This window comes from Pristiophorus japonicus, chromosome 3 (assembly GCF_044704955.1).
Source record: "Pristiophorus japonicus isolate sPriJap1 chromosome 3, sPriJap1.hap1, whole genome shotgun sequence".
NCBI lineage: Eukaryota > Metazoa > Chordata > Chondrichthyes > Pristiophoridae > Pristiophorus > Pristiophorus japonicus.
In genome coordinates, this window is record NC_091979.1 from 34,523,497 (window position 1) to 34,547,180 (window position 23,684).

The 23,684-nt window shown below is 44.5% G+C and overlaps 1 protein-coding gene across 1 annotated transcript in view; it reads right to left on the reverse strand.

Moving 5' to 3' along the window:
• The window catches only part of LOC139253730 (contactin-associated protein-like 5), a 1,639,232-nt gene that overhangs the window by 603,515 nt on the left and 1,012,033 nt on the right, over nucleotides 1–23,684 (reverse strand). The window contains exons 9-10 of the mRNA XM_070873523.1: nucleotides 22,410–22,553; nucleotides 10,065–10,236 (exon numbers count right to left, since the gene is read on the reverse strand). Coding sequence (XP_070729624.1) covers nucleotides 10,065–10,236; nucleotides 22,410–22,553 — 316 coding nt within the window. The remainder of the gene's footprint in view (nucleotides 1–10,064; nucleotides 10,237–22,409; nucleotides 22,554–23,684) is intronic.

The window sequence follows — 23,684 nt, forward strand, 5'->3', positions numbered from 1 at the left end:
ACTTTTGCTATTGAACATAACCTTGTTGCGCATTGTCTCAGATAGTTGGACCGTTACACACTGGTGATTCCTTACCATCAGAGGGTTAAATACAACTTAACATCAATAAATGTAAACTTTAACTGGCACCAAGGTAATGGGCACCATTGATGTCTGAGCTGCACACACACAGCAGTGTGTCAGCGTTGTCACTCACATCAGCGCTCTTTCAGGCAAATCTTTCCGATATCAGCTCCTCACATATGAGTGGGATTTAACAAATGCCAGCCACAACACTGGCGTCCAACCTGGTTAGTTGCACTTTTTGTGGGCAGTTTTTTGAGCAGGCGATATTCTGGGCAATACGTGTGGGAGGTGGTGAAATTGTCAGTGGGCATTCTCCATGGCCGCTAGTTTGGGTAAATATGCTCTTTACGACCAAAATCAGTCGGCAGGCATTAATATTGAAGTCGGCGTTAATTCCGTGAGGAAAGTAACACGAGGTGATAATATTGGCGTTGAAATAGCCCATTCTGCTGATTCCGCCCAAAAAAAGTGGTCGGGCGTTAATATTTTTTCTCGCCGTTAAGCACATGGGGAAAATAACCCTCAGCGATAGGTCTCCTAAAAGAACCCGTCAGTTTCCATTTTGTGCCAAAATGGGCTCTATGTGGGCGTTAAATGGACGTTATTCAGGCAAAAAGAGTGGAAGTTCCAACCCATAGTCTTAGAATAAGGGGCTGTCCATTTAAAACTGAAATGAGGAGAAATTTCTTCTCTCAGAGAGTTGTAAATCTATGGAATTCTCTGCCCCAGAGAGCCGTGGAGGCTGGGTCATTGAATATATTTAAGGCAGCGATAGACAGATTTTTGAGCGATAAGGAAGCAAATGGTTATGGGGAGTGGGCAGGGAAGTAGAGCTGAGTCCATGATCAGATCAGTCATCATCTTATTGAATGGTGGAGCTGGCTAAGGGGGCCAAATTTCTTATGTTCTTATGTTCTCACGACCCGAAACGTTAACTCTGTTTTTCTCTCCACAGATACTGCCTGACCCACTGAGATTTCCAGCACTCTGTTTTTATTTCAGAGTCTAGCATCCGCAGTATTTTGCTTTTATTTTATGTCTTTGGGTTATGTTACTATATGTGTCGGCACGGAGCAGTGTGAGTCATCACCCATAAAGGTAAGATGCTCAGATTGTTTAAGGGAGAGACTGCCAAATCCAAAACCGTCTCTGTGGAAGCCCCTATCTTATTCACCATTTGTCGGACCTTTCAAATTGGCTGCAACAGTTGCCTGCATAACAGTAGTGACTTCAAACATAATTCATTGGTTGCAAAGTGTTTTGAGACATCCTGGGGATGTATAAAGTGCTGTAAGATGGTGAATTATTTCTTCCCATTATCAATAAATTCAGTGCTATGCCGAATCACCGGGGTGAAAATTCAATACCTTAGTGCTTCCCGGTAGCATTAGAAGATGGCATTAATGGGGCACTAGAGCAGTATCGCCTGGGCAAGGGGAATTCAATGCCACATGCTAAATCTCACCCCCGCGCACCCCGCGCCCCGCAGTACCGCCGCTAACAGTTATTGCTGGGAGTCTCAACACCAAATGGACCATGACGTCAGTGAGTGTGCAACATAGAAACATAGAAACATAGAAAATAGGTGCAGAAGTAGGCCATTTGGCCCTTCAAGCCTGCACCACCATTCAATAATATCATGGCTGACCATTCCCTCAATACCCTTTTCCTTCTTTCTCTCCATACCCCTTGATTCCTTTAGCCGTAAGGGCAATATCTAACTCCCTCTTGAATATATCCAATGAACTGGCATCAACAACTCTCTGCGGTCGGGAATTCCACAGGTTAACAACTCACTGAGTGAAAAGGTTTCTCTCATCTCAGTCCTAAATGGCTTACCCGGTATCCTTAGACTATGTCCCCTGGTTCTGGACTTCCCCAACATCAGGAACATTCTTCCTGCATCTAACCTGTCCAGTCCCGTCAGAATGTTATATGTTTCTATGAGATCCCCTCTCATCCTTCTAAACTCCAGTGAATACAGGCTCAGTCGATCCAGCCTCTCCTCATATGTCAGTCCTGCCATCCCAGGATCAGTCTGGTGAACCTTCGCTGCACTCCCTCAATAGCAAGAACGTCCTTCCTCAGATTAGGAGACCAAAACTGAACACAATATTCCAGGTGAGGCCTCACCAAGGCCCTGTACAACTGCAGTAAGACCTCCCTGCTCCTATACTCAAATCCCCTAGCAATGAAGGCCAACATACCATTTGCCTTCTTCACCGCCTGCTGTACCTGCATGCCAACTTTCAATGACTGATGTACCATGACACCCAGGTCTCCCTTTTCCTAATCTGCCGCCATTCAGATAATATTCTGCCTTTATGTTTTTGCCACCAAAGTGGATAACCTCACATTTATCCATATTATACTGTATCTGCCATGCATTTGCCCACTCACCTAACCTGTCCAAGTCACCTGCAGCTTTTTAGCGTCCCCCTCACAGCTCACACTGCCACCCAGCTTAGTGTCATCTCCAAACTTGGAGATATTAGACTCAATTCCCTCATCCAAATCATTAATGTATATTGTAAAGAGCTGTGGTCCCAGCACTGAGCCCTGCGGCACCCCACTCGTCACTGCCTACCATTCTGAAAAGGACCCGTTTATCCCGACTCACTGCATCCTGTCTGCCAACCAGTTCTCTATCCATGTCAGTACATTATCCCCAATACCATGTGCTTTAATTTTGCACAGCAATCTCTTGTGTGGGACCTTATCAAATGCCTTTTGAAAGTCCAAATACACCACATCCACCAGTTCTCCCTTGTCCACTCCACCTTGTCTAGTTACATCCTCAAAAAATTCTAGAAGATTTGTCAAGCAGGATTTCCCTTTCATAAATCCGTGCTGACTTAGATCGATCCCGTCACTGCTTTCCAAATGTGCTGCTATTTCATCTTTAATACTTGATTCCAACATTTTCCCCACTACTGATCTCAGGCTAACCGGTCTATAATTACCCACCTTCTCTCTCCCTCCTTTCTTAAAAAATGGTGTTACATTAGCTACCCTCCAGTCCATAGGAACTGATCCAGAGTTGATAGACTGTTGGAAAATGATCACCAATGCATCCACTATTACTAGGGCTACTTCCTTAAGTACTCTGGGATGCAGACTTTCAGGCCCTGGGGATTTATTGGCCTTCAATCCTATCAATTTCCCTAACATAATTTCCTGCCTAATAAGGATTTCCTTCAGTTCCTCCCTCTCACTAGACCATCGGTCCCTTAATATTTCCGGAAGGTTATTTGGTATCTTCCTTCGTGAAGACAGAAACAAAGTATTTGTTTAACTGGTCCGCCATTTCTTTGGTCGCTATTATAAATTCACATGATTCTGACTGCAAGGGACCTATGTTTGTCTTCACTAATCATCTTATCTTCACATATCTATAGAAGCTTTTGCAATCAGTTTTTATGTTTCCAGCAAGCTTCCTCTCATACTCTATTTTCCACCTCCTAATTAAACACTTTGTCCTCCTCTGCTGAATTCAAAATTTCTTCTAGTCCTCAGGTTTGCTGCTTTTTCTGGCCAATTTAAATGCCTCTTCCTTGGATTTAACACTATCCTTAATTTCCCTTCTAAGTCACGGTTGAGCCACCTTCCCCTTTTTATTTTTACTCCATACAGGGATGTACATTTGTTGAAGTTCATCCATGTGATCTTTAAATGTTTGCCATTGCCCATCCATCGTCAACCCTTTAAGTATCACTCGCCAGTCCATTCTAGCCAATTCACGTCTCATACCATCGAAGTTACCTTTCCTTAAGTTCAGGACCCTAGTCCTTGAATTAACTGTGACACTCTCCATCTTAATAAAGAATTTTACCATATTATGGTCACTCTTCCCCAATGGGCCTCGCACAACAAGATTGCTAATTAGTCCTTTCTCATTACACATCACCCAGTCTAGGACGGCCAGCCCTCTAGTTGGTTCTTTGACATATTGGTCTCGAAAACCATCCTTAATATATTCCAGGAATTCCTCCTCCACCTCACTACTACTGTTTGGTGGTCTGTACACAATTCCCACTCGCGTTTTCTACCCTTTGGTATTCCATAGCTCCACCCATACCAATTCCACATCATTCAAGCTAATGTCCTTCCTTACCTTTGTATTAACTTCCTCGTTAACCAGCAATGCCACCCACCTCATTTTCCTTTCTATCTATCCTTCCCAACTTTTGAATACCCCTGGATGTTGAGTTCCCAGCCTTGGTCACCCTGGAGCCATGTCTCCGTGATGCCAATTACATCATATCCGTTAACTGCTATCTGCGCAGTTAATTTATCCACCTTATTTCGAATACTCCTCGCATTGTGGCACAGAGCCTTCAGACTTGTCTTTTTAACACCCTTTGCCTCTTTAGAATTTTGCTGTAATGTGGCCCTTTTTGCTTTTTGCCTTGGGTTTCTCTGCCCTCCTCTTTTACTTTTCCTCTTTCTATCTTTTGCTTCTGCCCCCATGCTACTTTCCTCTTTCTCTGTGCATAGGTTCCCATCCCCTTGCCATATTAGTTTAACCCCTCCCCAACAGCACTAGCAAAAACTCCCCTCTCGGAAATTGGTTCCGGTCCTGCTCAGGTGCAGACCATCTGGTTTGTACTGGTCCCACCTCCCCCAGTATTGGTTCCAATGTCCCAGGAATTTGAATCCCTCCCTTCTACACCACTCCTCAAGCCACGTATTCATCTGAGCTATCCTGCGATTCCTACTCTGACTAGCACGTGGCACTAGTAGCAATTCTGAGATTACTACTTTTGAGGTCCTACTTTTTAATTTAGCTCCTAGCTCCCTAAATTCTTCTTGTCGGACCTCATCCCATTTTTTACCTATATCGTTGGTACCTTTATGCACCATGACAACTGGCTGTTTACCCTCCCCCTTCAAAATGTCCTGCACCTGCTCCGAGACATCCTTGACCCTTGCACCAACAAGGCAACATACCATCCTGGAGTCTCTGTTACGGCAGCAGAAAAGTTTATCTATTCCCCTGACAATTATAGCTTTCCCACTCTTTTTCTTGCCGTCCTGTGCGACAGCACCAACCACGGTGCCATGATCTTGGCTGCTGCTACTCTCCCCTGATAAGTCATCCCCCTCAACAGTACCCAAAGCGGTGTATTTGTTTTGCAGGGGGATGACAGCAGGGGACCCCTGCACTACCTTCCTTCCACTGCTCTTCCTGTTGGTCACCCATCGCCTATCTGGCTGCATAACTTTTACATGCGGTAAGACCAACTCACTAAACGTGCTATTCACGTCATTCTCAGCATCGTGCATGCTCCGGAGTGAATCCACCTGCAGCTCCAGTGCCACAATGCCATCTATCAGGAGCTGCAGCCGGATACACTTCCCACATATGTAGTCATCAGGGACACTGAAAGCGTCCCTGACTTCCCACATAGTCCAGGAAGAGCATAACATGTGTCCGAGCTCTACTGCCATGACTTCACCCCTAGATTAACTTAATTTGGCAACAATAATGCTAAAGGTTTCTTACTGATAAAGAAAAGAAAAGAGAAACTACTCACCAATCACCAGCCTATCACTTACCCCATTGGCTGTGACGTCACCTTTCGATTTCTTTCTCCTTCTTTTTTGCCTTCTCTCCCTGCACCAGCTGCACCGTTAGGCCTCCTCTATCTCCCGCTCCGCCTCCCGACTCGACGCTGCTGCTCCCCAGACTGACGGGCCTCTTGTTGGCCTCCTCGATCTCCCACTCAGCCTCCCGACTCGATGCTGCTGCTCGCCGGACTGATGGGCCTCGAAAGGCCTCCTTGATCTCCCGCTCTGTCTCCCGACGCGATGCTGCTGCTCCCCAGACTGACGGGCCTCTTGTTGGCCTCCTCGATCTCCGCTCTGCCTCCCGACTCGACACTGCTGCTCCTCGGACTGAGGGGCCCCTTGTAGGCCTCCTCGATCTCCCACTCAGCCTCCCGACTCGACGCTGCTGCTCGCCAGATTGACGGGCCTCTGTAGGCCTCCTCGATCTCCCGCTCTGTCTCCCGACTCGATGCTGCTGCTCCCTTGACGCTCAATCTTCCTCACTGCCATTCTCCACCTCACTGTCAACAAGCTCCCCGCTGGAGTGGAACTAAACTACAGAACCGGTGGGAAGCTGTTTAACATATGCCGCCTCCAGGCCAGGTCTAAGACCACCCAAACCTCTGTCGTTGACCTGCAGTACGCGGACGACGCCTGCGTCTGCGCACATTCGGAGACTGAACTCCAGGATATAATCAATGTCTTCACCGAGGCATATGAAAGCATGGGCCTTACGCTTAACATCCTTAAGACAAAGGTCCTACACCAACCTGTCCTCACCGCACAGCACTGCCCCCCAGTCATCAAGATTCACAGCGCGGCTCTTGACAACGTGGACCACTTCCCATACCTCGGGAGCCTCTTGTCAACAAATGCAGACATTGATGCGGAGATTCAACATCCGTTCCATTGCGCCAGTGCAGCCTTCGGCCGCCTGAGGAAAAGAGTGTTCAATGACCAAGCCCTCAAGCCTACCACCAAGCTCATGGTCTACAGGGCTGTAGTAATTCCCGCCCTCCTATATAGGTCAGAGACATGGAGGATTTACAGAAGACACATCAAGTTGCTGGAGATATCTCACCAACGATGTCTCCGCAAGATCCTGCAAATCACCTGGGAGGACAGACACACCAAAATCAGTGTCCTCGCCCAGGCTAACATCCCCAGTATTGAAGCACTGACCACACTAGATCAGCTTCGTTAGTTCGCATGCCAGACACGAGACTCCCTAAACAATTGCTATATGCGGAGATCCTTCATGGCAAACGAGCCAAAGGTGGGCAGCAGAAGCATTACAAAGACACCCTCAAAGCCTCCCTGCTGAAGTGCGACATCACCCTGGCCGAAGACCACCCTAGGTGGAGAAAGTTCATCCGGGAGGGCGTTGAGCTATTTGAATCTCAACGCTGCGAGCATGAAGAGATCAGGCACAGACAGCGGAAGGAGCGTGTGGTAAATCAGTGCCACCCCCCTTTCCCCCGACGAATATCTGTCCCACCTGTGACAGGGTCTGTGGCTCTCATGTTGGACTGTTCAGCCACCAAAGAACTCACTCTAGGAGTGGAAGCACGACTTCCTCGATTTCGAGGGACTGCCTATGAATGAATGCACCATGCCAAGCTCACGGCTGGCTGGTCGGAGACCAGGGCTGTCCTCTCTCCACCTGGCTTATGACTCCCCTCCGCAAACTCAACACTCATGCCCAGCACTCATCATATGCCATGCTGTGACCAGGAAAATCGTCGAGCAGACCATGGATTGCTCAAGCAATGGTTCCGCTGCCTTCATTGCTCGGGAGGAATCCTCCAGTACTCAGCTGAGCGGGTGTCCCCTTCCGAGATGGTCTGCTGCATGTTCCACAACTTGGCCATCATGAGGATCCAGCCTTGCTACCAGGGATTGCAGGACCACCTCAGGAGGAGGGAGGGGAGGAAGAGGAGGACAAGGAGGAAGAGGAAAATGAGGAGGATGAGGAGGAGGATGGGGAATAGGAGCGAGGAAGGAGGCCGCCACTCAATCGGCCTTCCGGAAGGGCGGTTCACAATCACTTCATCAGACTGCGGTTCCAATAAATAAAGCACCAGATCCACATTGTTCACCACATCCCCATCATGCCATCCCTGTCGCAGGCCAAATCGCAGAGCAAAGCTGAAGTAAGACACATTATAAAAGAATGAGTACAGCTGCTTCAGTCCTCCGGCTCCTTCTCGTTGTTCTATTGCTGCTTACTGAGGCAGCTGCACAGCCAACAATGCAAGTATAAGGTTCTACAGCATCAATGAACCTCCCCTTTGAGTTCTGGAAAAAGCCTGTGGCAATCATGAGTTGTGATTAAACTAGACCTGATATTGGTCCACCCTTTGAGTGTAACGTCAATGAGCTTGGGCTTTAAGACTTAAATTAGTGCTCCACTCATTTCTTTGAGCAGCGCGCATGAATTTTGCGTGCAGTCTAAAGCATTAGAGCCTGGCGCTAATTCTCCAACTTTTCTAATTATACCGCCAATTCCTGGGCTATAATGAATTTCTAGCCAACCATTTCTTTTTCAAGCTTCTCTGCGAAAAGTGCAGCTAGTACTGACTAGCTGAACGATTATGATCCAACACTGACTGAGAACACTTCAGCATTAACCTTGGATACCTTCACGCACTAGTGGAAACAAGACTAAAAAGGCGCTCCACATATTATCCACTCAGGGAGAGAGAGAGACAGACTCACGCATGCGCACACTATGTTTTGGAGTGTTGACAATTCCCCTCTGTGGAGGAGGCTTTCATATTGCATTCCCCTATTTGAACCTCAGAGTCCATTCCTCCACAGCTATCAATGCAAGTAAACAGTCCTAATGCCAGACGGAAGCAGAGGTGAATAAAAGTAGGAAGCATTTCTTCCAAATTACATAGGATTACATAGGATATACGGCACAGAAACAGGCCATTCGGCCCAATCAGTCCATGCAGGTGCTTATGCCCCACTTGAGCCTCCTCCCGCCTTTCCTCATCTAAATCTATCAGCATCACCCTCTATTCCCTTCTCCCTCATATGCTTGTCTAGCCTTCCCTTAAATGCATCTATATTATTCGCCTCAACCACTCCCTGTGGTCGCAAGTTCCACATTCTCACCACTCTCTGGGTAAAGACGTGTCTTCTGAACTCCTTATTGGATTTCTTGGTGACTATCTTATATTGATGGCCTTTAGTTATGCTCTTCCCCACAAGTATCCACCCTATCAAAACCTTTTATAATTTTAATGATCACTATTAGGTCACCCCTCAGCCTTCTGTTTTCTAGAGCAGACACCCAGCCTGTTCAAACTTTCCTAATACCCTCGTATTTCTGGTATCATCCTTGTAAATCTTCTCTGCACCCTCTATATTGCCTCTATAATCTTTTTATAATATGGTGACCAGAACTGTACGAAGTACTCTAAATGTGGTCTAACCAAGTTTTATACAGGTTTAGCATAACTTGCTTACTTTTCAATTCTATTCCTCTAGAAATAAACTCTCGTGCTTGGTTTGTTATTTTTATGTCCTTGCTAACCTGTGTCGTTACTTAGTGATTTGTGTATTTGCACTCCGAGATCCCATTGTTCCTCTAACCCACCTGGACTCGCACCCTCCAAGTAATAAGTGACCTCCGTATGTTTCCTACCAAAATGTACTACCTCACATGTATCTATGTTGAACTTCATTTGCTAATTATATGCCCATTCTGCAAATGTCCACCTGTACTTTGTTGCAGTCCTTCTCATACCCTGATCAAATAATAGTAATGGGCTTTATGTGCACTGTACTGGGAAGTTTCGAATCAGCAGGCTGATTGCAGCATTTGAATAAGCAGTCACACCCTTCAACGGGCCTACACCTGTAAAGGTGACCATCGACAATAGCCAAAGTCAAAGTGAAGGATGGCAAATGCCTTGTGACAAAATTTAATTTTGCTGTGCTTTTTCTAGGTTTCACCAAATAGCACTTTTTTTAGTTTAAAGAAAAAACCCACAGCTGGACTTATAGACAAGAGGTGCACAGGCCTGACAAGTACATAAAAACTGCAATGTGGGCCAATTTCATTACAACAATTCCTCAGTTCATTGATGTTTTCCTGACAGCTGCAGCAGCCCATATATGACATTTGGAAGATGGGGTCAGAGATGTGTAACCTCCATTTCCGAAGGTAGAACAAACGAAAGCACGCAGCATTTTTGGGTGTCAATTCTCCTTTTGCAGAATCTTCCAACACCGCACACTTGTGCTGGAAGGTCTCCACACAATGCATTTACTGACTATTAATTATTAATTTGCAGAACTGCCCTTTGACTTACTTGGAGTATTGAGTTTAGTGTTTCATTGCAGTGCTATTTCGCATTACTTCTATTCACTTGACTGTTTTTGAACTATAACAATGCACAGTTATTCACTCAAAATATAACATGAAGTGCAGTTACCTGTCTACAATACCGCACAAGTCTACTTGTAGGTCACTGAAGTTTCCCTGTAAGCCTTGCTGCACCAAAATGAGATCTGCTGGTTGATTGTCTATGAGGATGAGTCGCATGCAGCCATGAAAAGCACCAAAGGGATTTGAACATCCAGTATTTCTGACAGTTTCAGGACAGCCTTAGGAATACAACATATGCATAAAAATTAGTTAAGTGTATAATAAGCAACGGCAAAACACAACGTTCAGTGTGTACAGTAGTCATACATCAACGACCGTGGAATGAGTAATTTACATTTCTGCTTGGCAATAAAAACAATCAAGATACTACCTTCCGTCGCTTCATTTTTGTCACCAGTCCAATGTAAGTAAGAGATAATAATACTCTATTATACTCTTTTGACAATTTCTATTAAAGTCCGTCACTAAGGTATTTAATGGAAGAAATACAGGAACGATAAATGGAATACGTTATAAAGTTGGCTGAGTGACCAGCTCTATAATGAACATTGCTCTAATCATTTTAAAATGCTTTCCCAGAATGACCTCTAATTGGAGCAATACATTCTTCACATTCATTTGATACCAGCAGTTATCAGGCATCTGATTGCATACCCATTATTGACGCTCTTTGTAGACTCAATGCTGATATTGCTTCGTTTTTATGTAACAAGATGTCTGCATTTTTATTTTCAGATTCAGTACACCATTGAAGCAACTTCTTGGGCTATAGGTTCCCGGTACAAATGAGTCAGTAGCACAATCTAGCCTCAAGTTTTATGCGAACTAGTACTAACTTGGGCTAACTGGGACCAATCTGGCAATTTGAGCAGTAAGATAATTCTTCTAAAGCTGGAATCATCCCCAATTATTAGCGTACATCTTAATAGTTTCATGTCTGGTCTGAAGCTGCTGAGGATTCATTTTCCAGCTGGGTGGAAGTACTCTTTTGGACTTGTGACATCGAGCCAGTCTTTGTTGCTCATGTTATATTTTATTGTCTTGCTCACTGCACACATGTTTTACATTGCTCCATTCAATATTGTGAATCAAAATCACTGTCTCTACTAACATTAACATAAAAGCTTCCCTTGGTAGCCAAATCAGCTAACGAAGGAAGGGAAAACTGCCACTTTGTTGCATTTTTTAGGTGTAATACTTGACAAGCTGATCATAGAACATGATGATATAATCCGCAGAGATGTCCATGAATGGTTGAACACATCTTCTCGAGTGGGAAGTTGGATCCAAATTTGGCTTAGATGTAGGAAGCAAAAGATAATGGTCAATGAGCGTAGTGCATACGATGTAGTTTATATGGACTTTAGCAAAGCTTTTGATAAGGTCCCACATGGTAGACTGGTCACGAAGGTTAAAGCCCATGGGATCCAGGACAAAGTGGCTAGTTGGATCCAAAACTGGCTTAGAAGTAGGAAGCAAAGGATAATGGTTGATGGATGTTTTTATGACTGGAAGGATGTTTCAAGTGGGGTTCTGCAGGGCTCAGCACTGGGTCTCTTGCTTTTTGTGATATATATCAATGAGCGAGATTTGAATATAGGGGGAATGAATAAGAAGTTTGCAAATGACACGAAAATTAGCTGAGTGGTTGATAATGAAGAGGAAAGTCATGAACTGCAGGAGAATATCAATCTATTGGTCAGGTGGGCAGAACAGTGGCAAATGGAATTTAATTCGGAGAAGTGTGAGGTGATGCACTTGGGGAGAGCTAATAAGGAAAGTGTATACATATTAAATGGTAGGGCACTTAGAAATGTAGATGAACAAAGGGACCTTGGAATGCTTGTCCACAAATTCCTGAAAGTAACAGGCAAGGTGGATAAGGAGGTTAAGAAGGCATACGAATGCTTGCCTTTATTGGCCAAGGCATAGAATACAAGAGCAGGGAAGTTATGCTTAAATTATATAATATTCTGGTTGGGCCACAGCTGGAGTACTGCGTGCAGTTCTGGTCGCTGTATTATAGGAAGGACGTGATTATGCTGGAGAGGGTGCAGAGGAGATTTACGAGGATGTTGTCTGGAATGGAGAATCTTAGCTTTGAGGACAGATTGGACAGGCTGGATTTGTTCTCTTTGGAACAGAGGAGGCTGAGGGGAGACCTCTTTGAGCTGTATAAAATTTTGAGGAGCCTGGATAAAGTGGATAACAAGGGCCTATTTCCCTTGGTACAGGGGTCAATTACAAGAGGGCATAGGTTTAAGGTGGTTGGTGGAAGATTTAGAGGGGATTTGAGGTTAAGCTTCTTCACGCAGAGGGTTGTGGGGATCTGGAACTCACTGCCTGGAGAGGTGGTAGAGGCAGAAATCCTCACCACATTTAAAAGTTGCTTGGATGGGCACTTGAAGTGCTGTAACCTGCAGGGTTACGGACCTAGAGCTGGTAAGTGGGATTAAACTGGATAACCTCTTGTTGGCTGATGTAGATACGGTGGTAAGTATTTTAGGGAATCTAATACAGACAGAGCGATTTCCTGGACTAGTTTCAATCGCCTGGATGGGGCGGAGAGGAATTTTCCAGATTATTTTCCCCTATTGGCCTGGGTTTTTATGTTTTTTTCTGCCTCTCCCAGGAGATTGCATGGCTCCGGGTGGGGTGGAGTGCAACGTCTTGCGATACATGGGGTATCGCAGTTGTGTGGGGCGGACTGGTTGAGTCAGATGCCCAATTGCCTGTCATTGTTCATTGTTCATAGATTTATATGTAACCTTCAGGGCTGCTGACTGAGGGTCATGTGGATCTTTGTCGGCCGGAGTGTGTACGATGGGCCAAAACGGCTGCCTTCTGCGCTGCAAATTTCTATGTTTCTATGTTTCTAGATCACAGATTTATGTATAGGGGTTAGAGACTAACTGAAAGGGAGGGGAACAACATTTTGTTCAAACTGCCATATTCAAAGGCTGAGTAATCAACTATTAAGAGGTGGCTCGGTTTTGAACTAACCTACAATTTGTATTCATAGAAACATAGAAACATAGAAACATGGAAACATAGAAACATAGAAACATAGAAAATAGGTGCAGGAGTAGGCCATTCGGCCCTTCTAGCCTGCACCGCCATTCAATGAGTTCATGGCTGAACATTCAACTTCAGTACCCCATTCCTGCTTTCTCGCCATACCCCTTGATCCCCCTAGTAGCAAGGACCTCATCTAACTCCTTTTTGAATATATTTAGTGAATTGGCCTCAACAACTTTCTGTGGTAGAGAATTCCACAGGTTCACCACTCTCTGGGTGAAGAAGTTCCTCCGCATCTCGGTCCTAAATGGCTTACGCCTTATCCTTAGACTGTGACCTCTGGTTCTGGACTTCCCCAACATTGGGAACATTCTTCCTGCATCTAACCTGTCTAACCCCGTCAGAATTTTAAATGTTTCTATGAGGTCCTCTCTCATTCTTCTGAACTCCAGTGAATACAAGCCCAGTTGATCCAGTCTTTCTTGATAGGTCAGTCCCGCCATCCCGGGAATCAGTCTGATGAACCTTCGCTGCACTCCCTCAATAGCAAGAATGTCCTTCCTCAGGTTAGGAGACCAAAACTGTACACAATACTCCAGGTGTGGCCTCACCAATGCCCTGTACAACTGTAGCAACACCTCCCTGCCCCTGTACTCAAATCCCCTTGCTATGAAGGCCAACATGCTATTTGCTTTCTTAACCGCCTGCTGCACCTGCATGCCAACCTTCAATGACTGATGTACCATGACACCCAGGTCTCTTTGCACCTCCCCTTTTCCTAATCTGTCACCATTCAGATAATAGTCTGTCTCTCTGTTTTTACCACCAAAGTGGATAACCTCACATTTATCCACATTATACTTCATCTGCCATGCATTTGCCCACTCACCTAACCTATCCAAGTCGCTCTGCAGCCTCACAGCATCCTCCTCGCAGCTCACATTGCCACCCAACTTAGTGTCATCCGCAAATTTGGAGATACTACATTTAATCCCCTCATCTAAATCATTAATGTACTGTGTAAACAGCTGGGGCCCCAGCACAGAACCTTGCGGTACCCCACTAGTCACTGCCTGCCATTCTGAAAAGTACCCATTTACTCCTACTCTTTGCTTTCTGTCTGACAACCAGTTCTCAATCCATGTCAGTACACTACCCCCAATCCCATGTGCTCTAACTTTGCACATCAATCTCGTGTGTGGGACCTTGTCGAACGCCTTCTGAAAGTCCAAATATACCACATCAACTGGTTCTCCCTTGTCTACTCTACTGGAAATATCCTCAAAAAATTCCAGAAGATTTGTCAAGCATTATTTCCCTTTCACAAATCCATGCTGACTTGGACCTATCATGTCACCTCTTTCCAAATGCACTGCTATGACATCCTTAATAATTGATTCCATCATTTTACCCACTACCGATGTCAGGCTGACCGGTCTATAATTCCCTGTTTTCTCTCTCCCTCCTTTTTTAAAAAGTGGGGTTACATTGGCTACCCTCCACTCTATAGGAACTGATCCAGAGTCAATGGAATGTTGGAAAATGACTGTCAACGCATCCACTATTTCCAAGGCCACCTCCTTAAGTACTCTGGGATGCAGTCCATCAGGCCCTGGGGATTTATCGGCCTTCAATCCCATCAATTTCCCCAACACAATTTCCCATCTAATAAGGATTTCCCTCAGTTCCTCCTCCTTACTAGACCCCCCGACCCCTTTTATAACCGGAAGGTTGTTCGTGTCCTCCTTCGTGAATACCGAACCAAAGTACTTGTTCAATTGGTCCGCCATTTCTTTGTTCCCCGTTATGACTTCCCCTGATTCTGACTGCAGGGGACCTACATTTGTCTTTACTAACCTTTTTCTCTTTATATATCTATAGAAACTTTTGCAATCCGTCTTAATGTTCCCTGCAAGCTTCTTCTCATACTCCATTTTCCCTGCCCTAATCAAACCCTTTGTCCTCCTCTGCTGAGTTCTAAATTTCTCCCAGTCCCCAGGTTCGCTGCTATTTCTGGCCAATTTGTATGCCACTTCCTTGGCTTTAATACTATCTCTGATTTCCCTTGATAGCCACGGTTGAGCCACCTTCCCTTTTTTATTTTTATGCCAGACAGGAATGTACAATTGTTGTAGTTCATCCATGCGGTCTCTAAATGTCTGCCATTGCCCATCCACAGTCAACCCCTTAAGTATCATTCGCCAATCCATCCCAGCCAATTCACGCCTCATACCTTCAAAGTTAGCCTTCTTTAAGTTCTGGACCATGGTCTCTGAATTAACTGTTTCATTCTCCATCCCAATGCAGAATTCCACCATATTATGGTCACTCTTCCCCAAGGGGCCTCACACAACGAGATTGCTAATTAATCCTCTCTCATTACATAACACCCAGTCTAAGATGGCCTCCCCCCTCGTTGGTTCTTCGACATATTGGTCTAAAAAACCATCCCTTATGCACTCCAGGAAATCCTCCTCCACCGTATTGCTTCCAGTTTGGTTAGCCCAATCTATGTGCATATTAAAGTCACCCATTATAACTGCTGCACCTTTATTGCACGCACCCCTAATTTCATGTTTGATGCCCTCCCCAACATCACTACTACTGTTTGGTCTGTACACAACTCCCACTAACGTTTTTTGCCCTTTGGTGTTCTGCAGCTCTACCCATATAGATTCCACATCATCCAAGCTAATGCCCTTCCTAACTATTGCCTTAATCTCCTCGTTAACCAGCAATGCTACCCCACCTCCTTTTCCTTTTATTCTGTCCTTCCTGAATGTTGAATACCCCTGGATGTTGAGTTCCCAGCCCTGATCATCCTGGAGCCACGTCTCCGTAATCCCAATCACATCATATTTGTTAACATCTATTTGCACAGTTAATTCATCTACCTTATTGCGGATACTCCTTGCATTAAGACACAAAGCCTTTAGGCTTGTTTTTTTAACACCCTCTGTCCTTTTAGAATTTTGATGTACAATGGCCCTTTTTGTTCTTTGCCTTGGGTTTCTCTGCCCTCCACTTTTCCTCATCTCCTTTCTGTCTTTTGCTTTTGCCTCCTGTTTGTTTCCCTCTATCTCCCTGCATTGGTTCCCATCCCCCTGCCATATTAGTTTAACTCCTCCCCAACAGCACTAGCAAACACTCCCCCAAGGACATTGGTTCTGATTCTGCCCAGGTGCAGACCGTCCGGATTGTACTGGTCGCACCTCCCCCAGAACCGGTTCCAATGCCCCAGGAATTTGAATCCCTCCCTGCTGCACCATTGCTCAAGCCACGTATTCATCTGAGCTATCCTGCGATTCCTACTCTGACTAACACGTGGCACTGGTAGCAATCCCGAGATTACTACTTTTGAGGTCCTACTTTTTAATATAGCTTCTAGCTCCTTAAATTCATTTTGTAGGACCTCATCCCTTTTTTTACTTATGTCGTTGGTACCAACGACAACTGGCTGTTCTCCCTCCATTTTTAGAATGTCCTGCACCCGCTCCGAGACATCCTTGACCCTTGCACCAGGGAGGCAACATACCATCCTGGAGTCTCGGTTGCGGCCGCAGAAACGCCTATCTAATCCCCTTACAATTGAATCCCCTATCACTATCGCTCGCCCACTCTTTTTCCTGCCCTCCTGTGCAACAGAGCCAGCCATGGTGCCATGAACTTGGCTGCTGCTGCCCTCTCCTGATGAGTCATCCCCCTCAACAGCACTCAAGTATAATGGACAAATAACTGAACAGGGGAGAAAGATATAATGTTCAAGGGCTAGCAAACTGCTCATCGTCCTCTGGGATCTTGGTTTGAATAGAGTCCACATGGAGCAGATGACATTCTCCTCTCTCTGATTACTAATTATGCTCTTAAATGAAAGTACCAATTTCAATTAGCTCCGGTACAAATGAGTCTGCAGCACAAACTAAACATCAAGGTTGTTGCAAACTAGGACTAACTTGGGCTGACCTGACACCAATCCAGCAATTTGAACAGTAGGATAATTCTTTGAAAGCTGGAACCATGCCCAATTGTTAAAGCACATCTTCATCGCTTCCTGTCTGGTCAGATAAAATATTCTCTTTTGCTACTAAATTGAAAATAAATGTAAACCCCTATTATTACTGCCTCCCACTTTGATGGAAATGTGCATATGTAAAGTATAAGAAGAAGCATCCTGACTGTAAACAGCAATCAAGGGAAGACCAGAAGCAATAAAACAAGGGCATCTATACACCTCATCACCTGTCAGAGAAATTACCCATTCATTTTCTCCACAGATTATTTTCCACAACTTATCTTACTATTAATTTCACATTCAAGCATAAATATCGATTTAATCTTGGGTTTGGATCACGGCTACTTTAGATATACTCTGCATGTGACTGGAACCATAATTTCAGGTGTGATCTCTTCTGGCATATACCTGGAGAATCATTGTGTAGTCTCCCACTAATTGATAGGCTAAAGGGGGCAACATTGGACCTCGTTGTGCCTGTTTTGTGGGTGGAGGTCAGGGACACAGTGGTCCATTTGAAGGGTCCAACTTCCTGCACCTGAACAGCGTTAGAAACAGGTTCAACGTCATATTGGTTCGGCGCAGTCGAGGAGTCCCTGGTGTCAGGCTAAAAAAGATTTAAGCTCCATTGCATGTGCTAATAAGGGGCCAAATGTCTGTTTTAAGACCCACTCAGGAAATTGGTTTGTTCTGAGCAGACCAGGCATTGGGATCTGATGGCTAACAATGGCATGTAAACATCCTGAATTATTACAAGTATCCTGTTTCAATCTTTGTCTTTGGACAAAAGAAAATTGACAGTGCACTTGATCCATCCCTTTCAAATGCTGAATGGTATATTTAATGCATATGTTGTAGAATGTAGAGCGACTAGAGAAGCTGGGATTGTTCTCTTTAGAGCAAAGTAGGTTAAGGGGAGATTTAATAGAGGTGTTCAAAATTATGAAGAGCTTTGATAGAGTAAATAAGGAGAAATTGTTTCTATTAGCAGGAGAGTCGGTAACCAGAGGACACAACTTTAAGGTAATTGGCAAAAGAACCAGAGGAGAGATGAGGAGAAAAGGCAAAGAACAAAAAGGGCCATTGTGCAGCAAAATTCTAAAAGGACAGAGGGTGTTAAAAAAACAAGCCTAAAGGCTTTGTGTCTTAATGCAAGGAGTATCCGCAATAAGGTGGATGAATTAACTGTGCAAATAGATGTTAACAAATATGATGTGATTGGGATTACGGAGACGTGGCTCCAGGATGAGCAGGGCTGGGAACTCAACATCCAGGGGTATTCAACATTCAGGAAGGATAGAATAAAAGGAAAAGGAGGTGGGGTAGCATTGCTGGTTAAGGAGGAGATTAAGGAAATAGTTAGGAAGGAAATTAGCTTGGATGATGTGGAATCTATATGGGTAGAGCTGCAGAACACCAAAGGGCAAAAAACGTTAGTGGGAGTTGTGTACAGACCTCCAAACAGTAGTAGTGATGTTGGGGAGGGCATCAAACAGGAAATTAGGGGTGCGTGCAATAAAGGTGCAGCAGTTATAATGGGTGACTTTAATATGCACATAGATTGGGCTAACCAAACTGGAAGCAATACGGTGGAGGAGGATTTTCTGGAGTGCATAAGGGATGGTTTTTTAGACCAATATGTCGAGGAACCAACTAGGGGGGAGGCCATCTTAGACTGGGTGTTATGTAATGTAGAAGGATTAATTAGCAATCTCGTTGTGCGAGGCCCCTTGGGGAAGAGTGACCATAATATGGTGGAATTCTGCATTAGGATGGAGAATGAAACAGTTAATTCAGAGACCATGGTCCAGAACTTAAAGAAGGCTAACTTTGAAGGTATGAGGCGTGAATTGGCTGAGATGGATTGGCGAATGATACTTAAGGGGTTGACTGTGGATGGGCAATGGCAGACATTTAGAGACCGCATGGATGAACTACAACAATTGTACATTCCTGTCTGGCATAGAAATAAAAAAGGGAAGGTGGCTCAACCGTGGCTATCAAGGGAAATCAGGGATAGTATTAAAGCCAAGGAAGTGGCATACAAATTGGCCAGAAATAGCAGCGAACCTGGGGACTGGGAGAAATTTAGAACTCAGCAGAGGAGGACAAAGGGTTTGATTAGGGCAGGGAAAATGGAGTATGAGAAGAAGCTTGCAGGGAACATTAAGACGGATTGCAAAAGTTTCTATAGATATGTAAAGAGAGAAAGGTTAGTAAAGACAAATGTAGGTCCCCTGCAGTCAGAATCAGGGGAAGTCATAACGGGGAACAAAGAAATGGCGGACCAATTGAACAAGTACTTTGGTTCGGTATTCACGAAGGAGGACACGAACAACCTTCCGGTTATAAAAGGGGTCGGGGGGTCTAGTAAGGAGGAGGAACTGAGGGAAATCCTTATTAGCCGGGAAATTGTGTTGGGGAAATTGATGGGATTGAAGGCCGATAAATCCCCAGGGCCTGATGGACTGCATCCCAGAGTACTTAAGGAGGTGGCCTTGGGAATAGTGGATGCGTTGACAGTCATTTTCCAACATTCCATTGACTCTGGATCAGTTCCTATGGAGTGGAGGGTAGCCAATGTAACCCCACTTTTTAAAAAAGGAGGGAGAGAGAAAACAGGGAATTATAGACCGGTCAGCCTGACATCGGTAGTGGGTAAAATGATGGAATCAATTATTAAGGATGTCATAGCAGTGCATTTGGAAAGAGGTGACATGATAGGTCCAAGTCAGCATGGATTTGTGAAAGGGAAATCATGCTTGACAAATCTTCTGGAATTTTTTGAGGATGTTTCCAGTAGAGTGGATAAGGGAGAACCAGTTGATGTGGTATATTTGGACTTTCAGAAGGCGTTCGACAAGGTCCCACACAAGAGATTGATGTGCAAAGTTAGAGCACATGGGATTGGGGGTAGTGTACTGACATGGATTGAGAACTGGTTGTCAGACAGGAAGCAAAGAGTAGGAGTAAATGGGTACTTTTCAGAATGGCAGGCAGTGACTAGTGGGGTACCGCAAGGCTCTGTGCTGGGGCCCCAGCTGTTTACACTGTACATTAATGATTTAGATGAGGGGATTAAATGTAGTATCTCCAAATTTGCGGATGACACTAAGTTGGGTGGCAGTGTGAGCTGCGAGGAGGATGCTGTGAGGCTGCAGAGCGACTTGGATAGGTTAGGTGAGTGGGCAAATGCATGGCAGATGAAGTATAATGTGGATAAATGTGAGGTTATCCACTTTGGTGGTAAAAACAGAGAGACAGACTATTATCTGAATGGTGACAGATTAGGAAAAGGGGAGGTGCAAAGAGACCTGGGTGTCATGGTACATCAGTCATTGAAGGTTGGCATGCAGGTGCAGCAGGCGGTTAAGAAAGCAAATGGCATGTTGGCCTTCATAGCAAGGGGATTTGAGTACAGGGGCAGGGAGGTGTTGCTACAGTTGTACAGGGCATTGGTGAGGCCACACCTGGAGTATTGTGTACAGTTTTGGTCTCCTAACCTGAGGAAGGACATTCTTGCTATTGAGGGAGTGCAGCGAAGGTTCACCAGACTGATTCCCGGGATGGCGGGACTGACCTATCAAGAAAGACTGGATCAACTGGGCTTGTATTCACTGGAGTTCAGAAGAATGAGAGGGGACCTCATAGAAACATATAAAATTCTGACGGGGTTAGACAGGTTAGATGCAGGAAGAATGTTCCCAATGTTGGGGAAGTCCAGAACCAGGGGTCACAGTCTAAGGATAAGGGGTAAGCCATTTAGGACCGAGATGCGGAGGAACTTCTTCACCCAGAGAGTGGTGAACCTGTGGAATTCTCTACCACAGAAAGTTGTTGAGGCCAATTCACTAAATATATTCAAAAAGGAGTTAGATGAGGTCCTTACTGCTAGGGGGATCAAGGGGTATGGCGAGAAAGCAGGAATGGGGTACTGAAGTTGAATGTTCAGCCATGAACTCATTGAATGGCGGTGCAGGCTAGAAGGGCCGAATGGCCTACTCCTGCACCTATTTTCTATGTTTCTATGTTTCTATGTTTCTATGTAGAGTTGTTATGATCGGAAATGAAAGTGCGGTAGAAGGAGATTCAATAGGAACTTTCAAATGGGAATTGGATAAATACTTGAAAAGATTAAAAAAATGCCAGGGCTATGGAGAAAGAGCAGGGGAGTGGGACTAATTGGATAGTTCTTTCAAAGAGCTGGCACAGGCATGATGGGCCAAATGGCCTCCTTCTGCATTGTATTATTCTATGATTCGATGTTAAGCAAGTTATTTATCTTTGGCTGTGAATTCTGAACTAAGGAATGAGAGTACAAATTGAACACACCTCAAGGTTGGTGCAAACTAGTACTAACTTGGGCTGACTGACACCAATCCGGCAATTTGAGCAGTAGGATAATTCTTCGAAAGCTGGAATCATGCCCAATTGTTAAAGCACATCTTCATCGCTTCCTGTCTGGTCAGATAAAATATTCTCTTTTGTTACTAAATTGAATATAAATGTAATCCCCCATTATTACAATAGAGCAAAAGTAACATACTGCCAACTCTCTCTCCACAGATGCTGCCTGACCTGCTGAGTGCTTCCTGCATTTTCTGTTTTTATTAGAGATGTTTACATTCATCTCCCCCACCCCTAATGCACAGAACAGTGGATATGTGAAAGAGACCCCAGGGAAAGCACTTAATGCTGGCTGTGTTAAGTTCTTCAAACAGCAAAGCTGGTTGAAAATCTGGTTAGGAATAGAACAGAAGGGATAAGTGTCGACCAAAATATTCATAGGAATGTGATGGTTCCTGAGCTGTTGAGACAATGGAAGTGTCACCTGTAGAAAAGAACCAGCTAGATTTGAACAATGGAGTCAGTCATAGAATTATAGAATCTTGCAGGATAGAAGGGGACCATTTGGCCCATCATGCCTGTACTGGCTCTTTGAAAGAACTGTCCAATTCCCCATAACCCTGCAAATATATGTTCTATTGCCTTTTAAAAGTTCCTATGGAATTTGATTCCATCACCCTTTTAGGCAGTGCATTCCAGATCATAACAACTCTCTGAGTGAAAATAATTCTCCTAAATCATTGATTAATTAAGTGATGGAAGATAATAATTGGATTACTTCTGGTGCTCAAGAAGAGTTTTGTTTTTAATAAAGAACTTTCCCTCAGGTTATTAACTAAATAGTTAAGATAGTCTGCACATAGTCTGTGGAAAGAGTAGTGCCTTTGTTAAAGTGAATTTTATAGATGGCCTCAGTTGGATTTTGCTGATTCACAGGGCTATAAAACAGTCATATATTAAATAAAATGACTAATAAACATAATTTATAGATGTAGACCAAGGGATCTGTCTTACCTCCGAAATAATAACTCTTTCCTGAATTAATCTGTGCGGTTGAATGAACAGTTGAGGCAGGATCATTGTCCAGTGTAATGCTAACATGATTCCGTCTGGCATTGAAATGAATGGAATGCCACTGTCCATCATTCAGCTCTGTACCTGCAAAATGTAAATCAGATCATCATAAAATCGAAGGCAGCAGGATGAAATAGGCATGATAAATGGGGGCACTGCATATTGCACTGAACTCCTGCAGATGTGTCATCGCCATTCACAATAGTTCTTTACGTGAATTCCTGTTCAAATACCAGCATCTTTCATACTTTCAGAATAACAGATGAGCTGTAATGTACTTCTGAGAGATTCATTGTCGTGAATTGATTTTCAGCTGATGTATGTAGATGCCATCTGTTGTTTAACCTAATATGTACATTACTGAAAAACACAAAAACTTAAATTGTTTCTTAAATGGTGCTTTGGCATCCATCACACCACAAGTTATTAGTAACAAACACATGAGTGGATTCATTGAAAATATCTGTGTGTGCTATTAACTCATCTAAAATAATCAAAATTCCTACAGTGGATGTATGACAAAAAGAACTCCGTGTATGACTTTAAAATGTTTATGTACTTTAGTCTCGTGCTTGAACATTTCAATTGACTCAGCATCCACAGCCATTTGACGGAGAGATTTCCAGATCTTTTCTACCTGCTTTGTGAAAAAGTTCCCTAATTTCACTCTTGAATGGTCCAGCTCTAATTTTAAGATGTCCCTCCTCCCACTCCACAATGCTTTCTGTATGGAGGAGTGGTCAGCAGAATAAGCACCCGCCCTCTTTGATTGGAATTTAACACTGCGGAACTGAAGAGGTGGAAACCCTGTGGATCTGGGGTCCACTCGAATTTCAGTATCTCCACTGATCATCTGCCTGAATTCTGCCCTGAGAGGAAGGTACTGGGTAGTATATTGGGTTAGAATACTCACTATACTTTCCCCGGGTTCAAATGCAGCCCAGGGTCAGCTGTGACACAGTGGAGAACGTACTTACCTCTATCGCAAGATTTTGGGTTCAAATCCCACTCCAGGGACTTAAGCACAAAAAAAATCTAAGCTGACACTCTGGTGCAATGCTGAGGGATGATGCACTGTCGGACGTGCTGTCTTTTGGATGAGACGTTAAACCGAGGCACCGTTTGGTCTCTGTGGATGTAAAGCGGGCAGGGAAGTGGACCTGAGTCCATGATTGTATTGAATGGTGGAACAGGTTTGAGGGACCGTATGGCCTA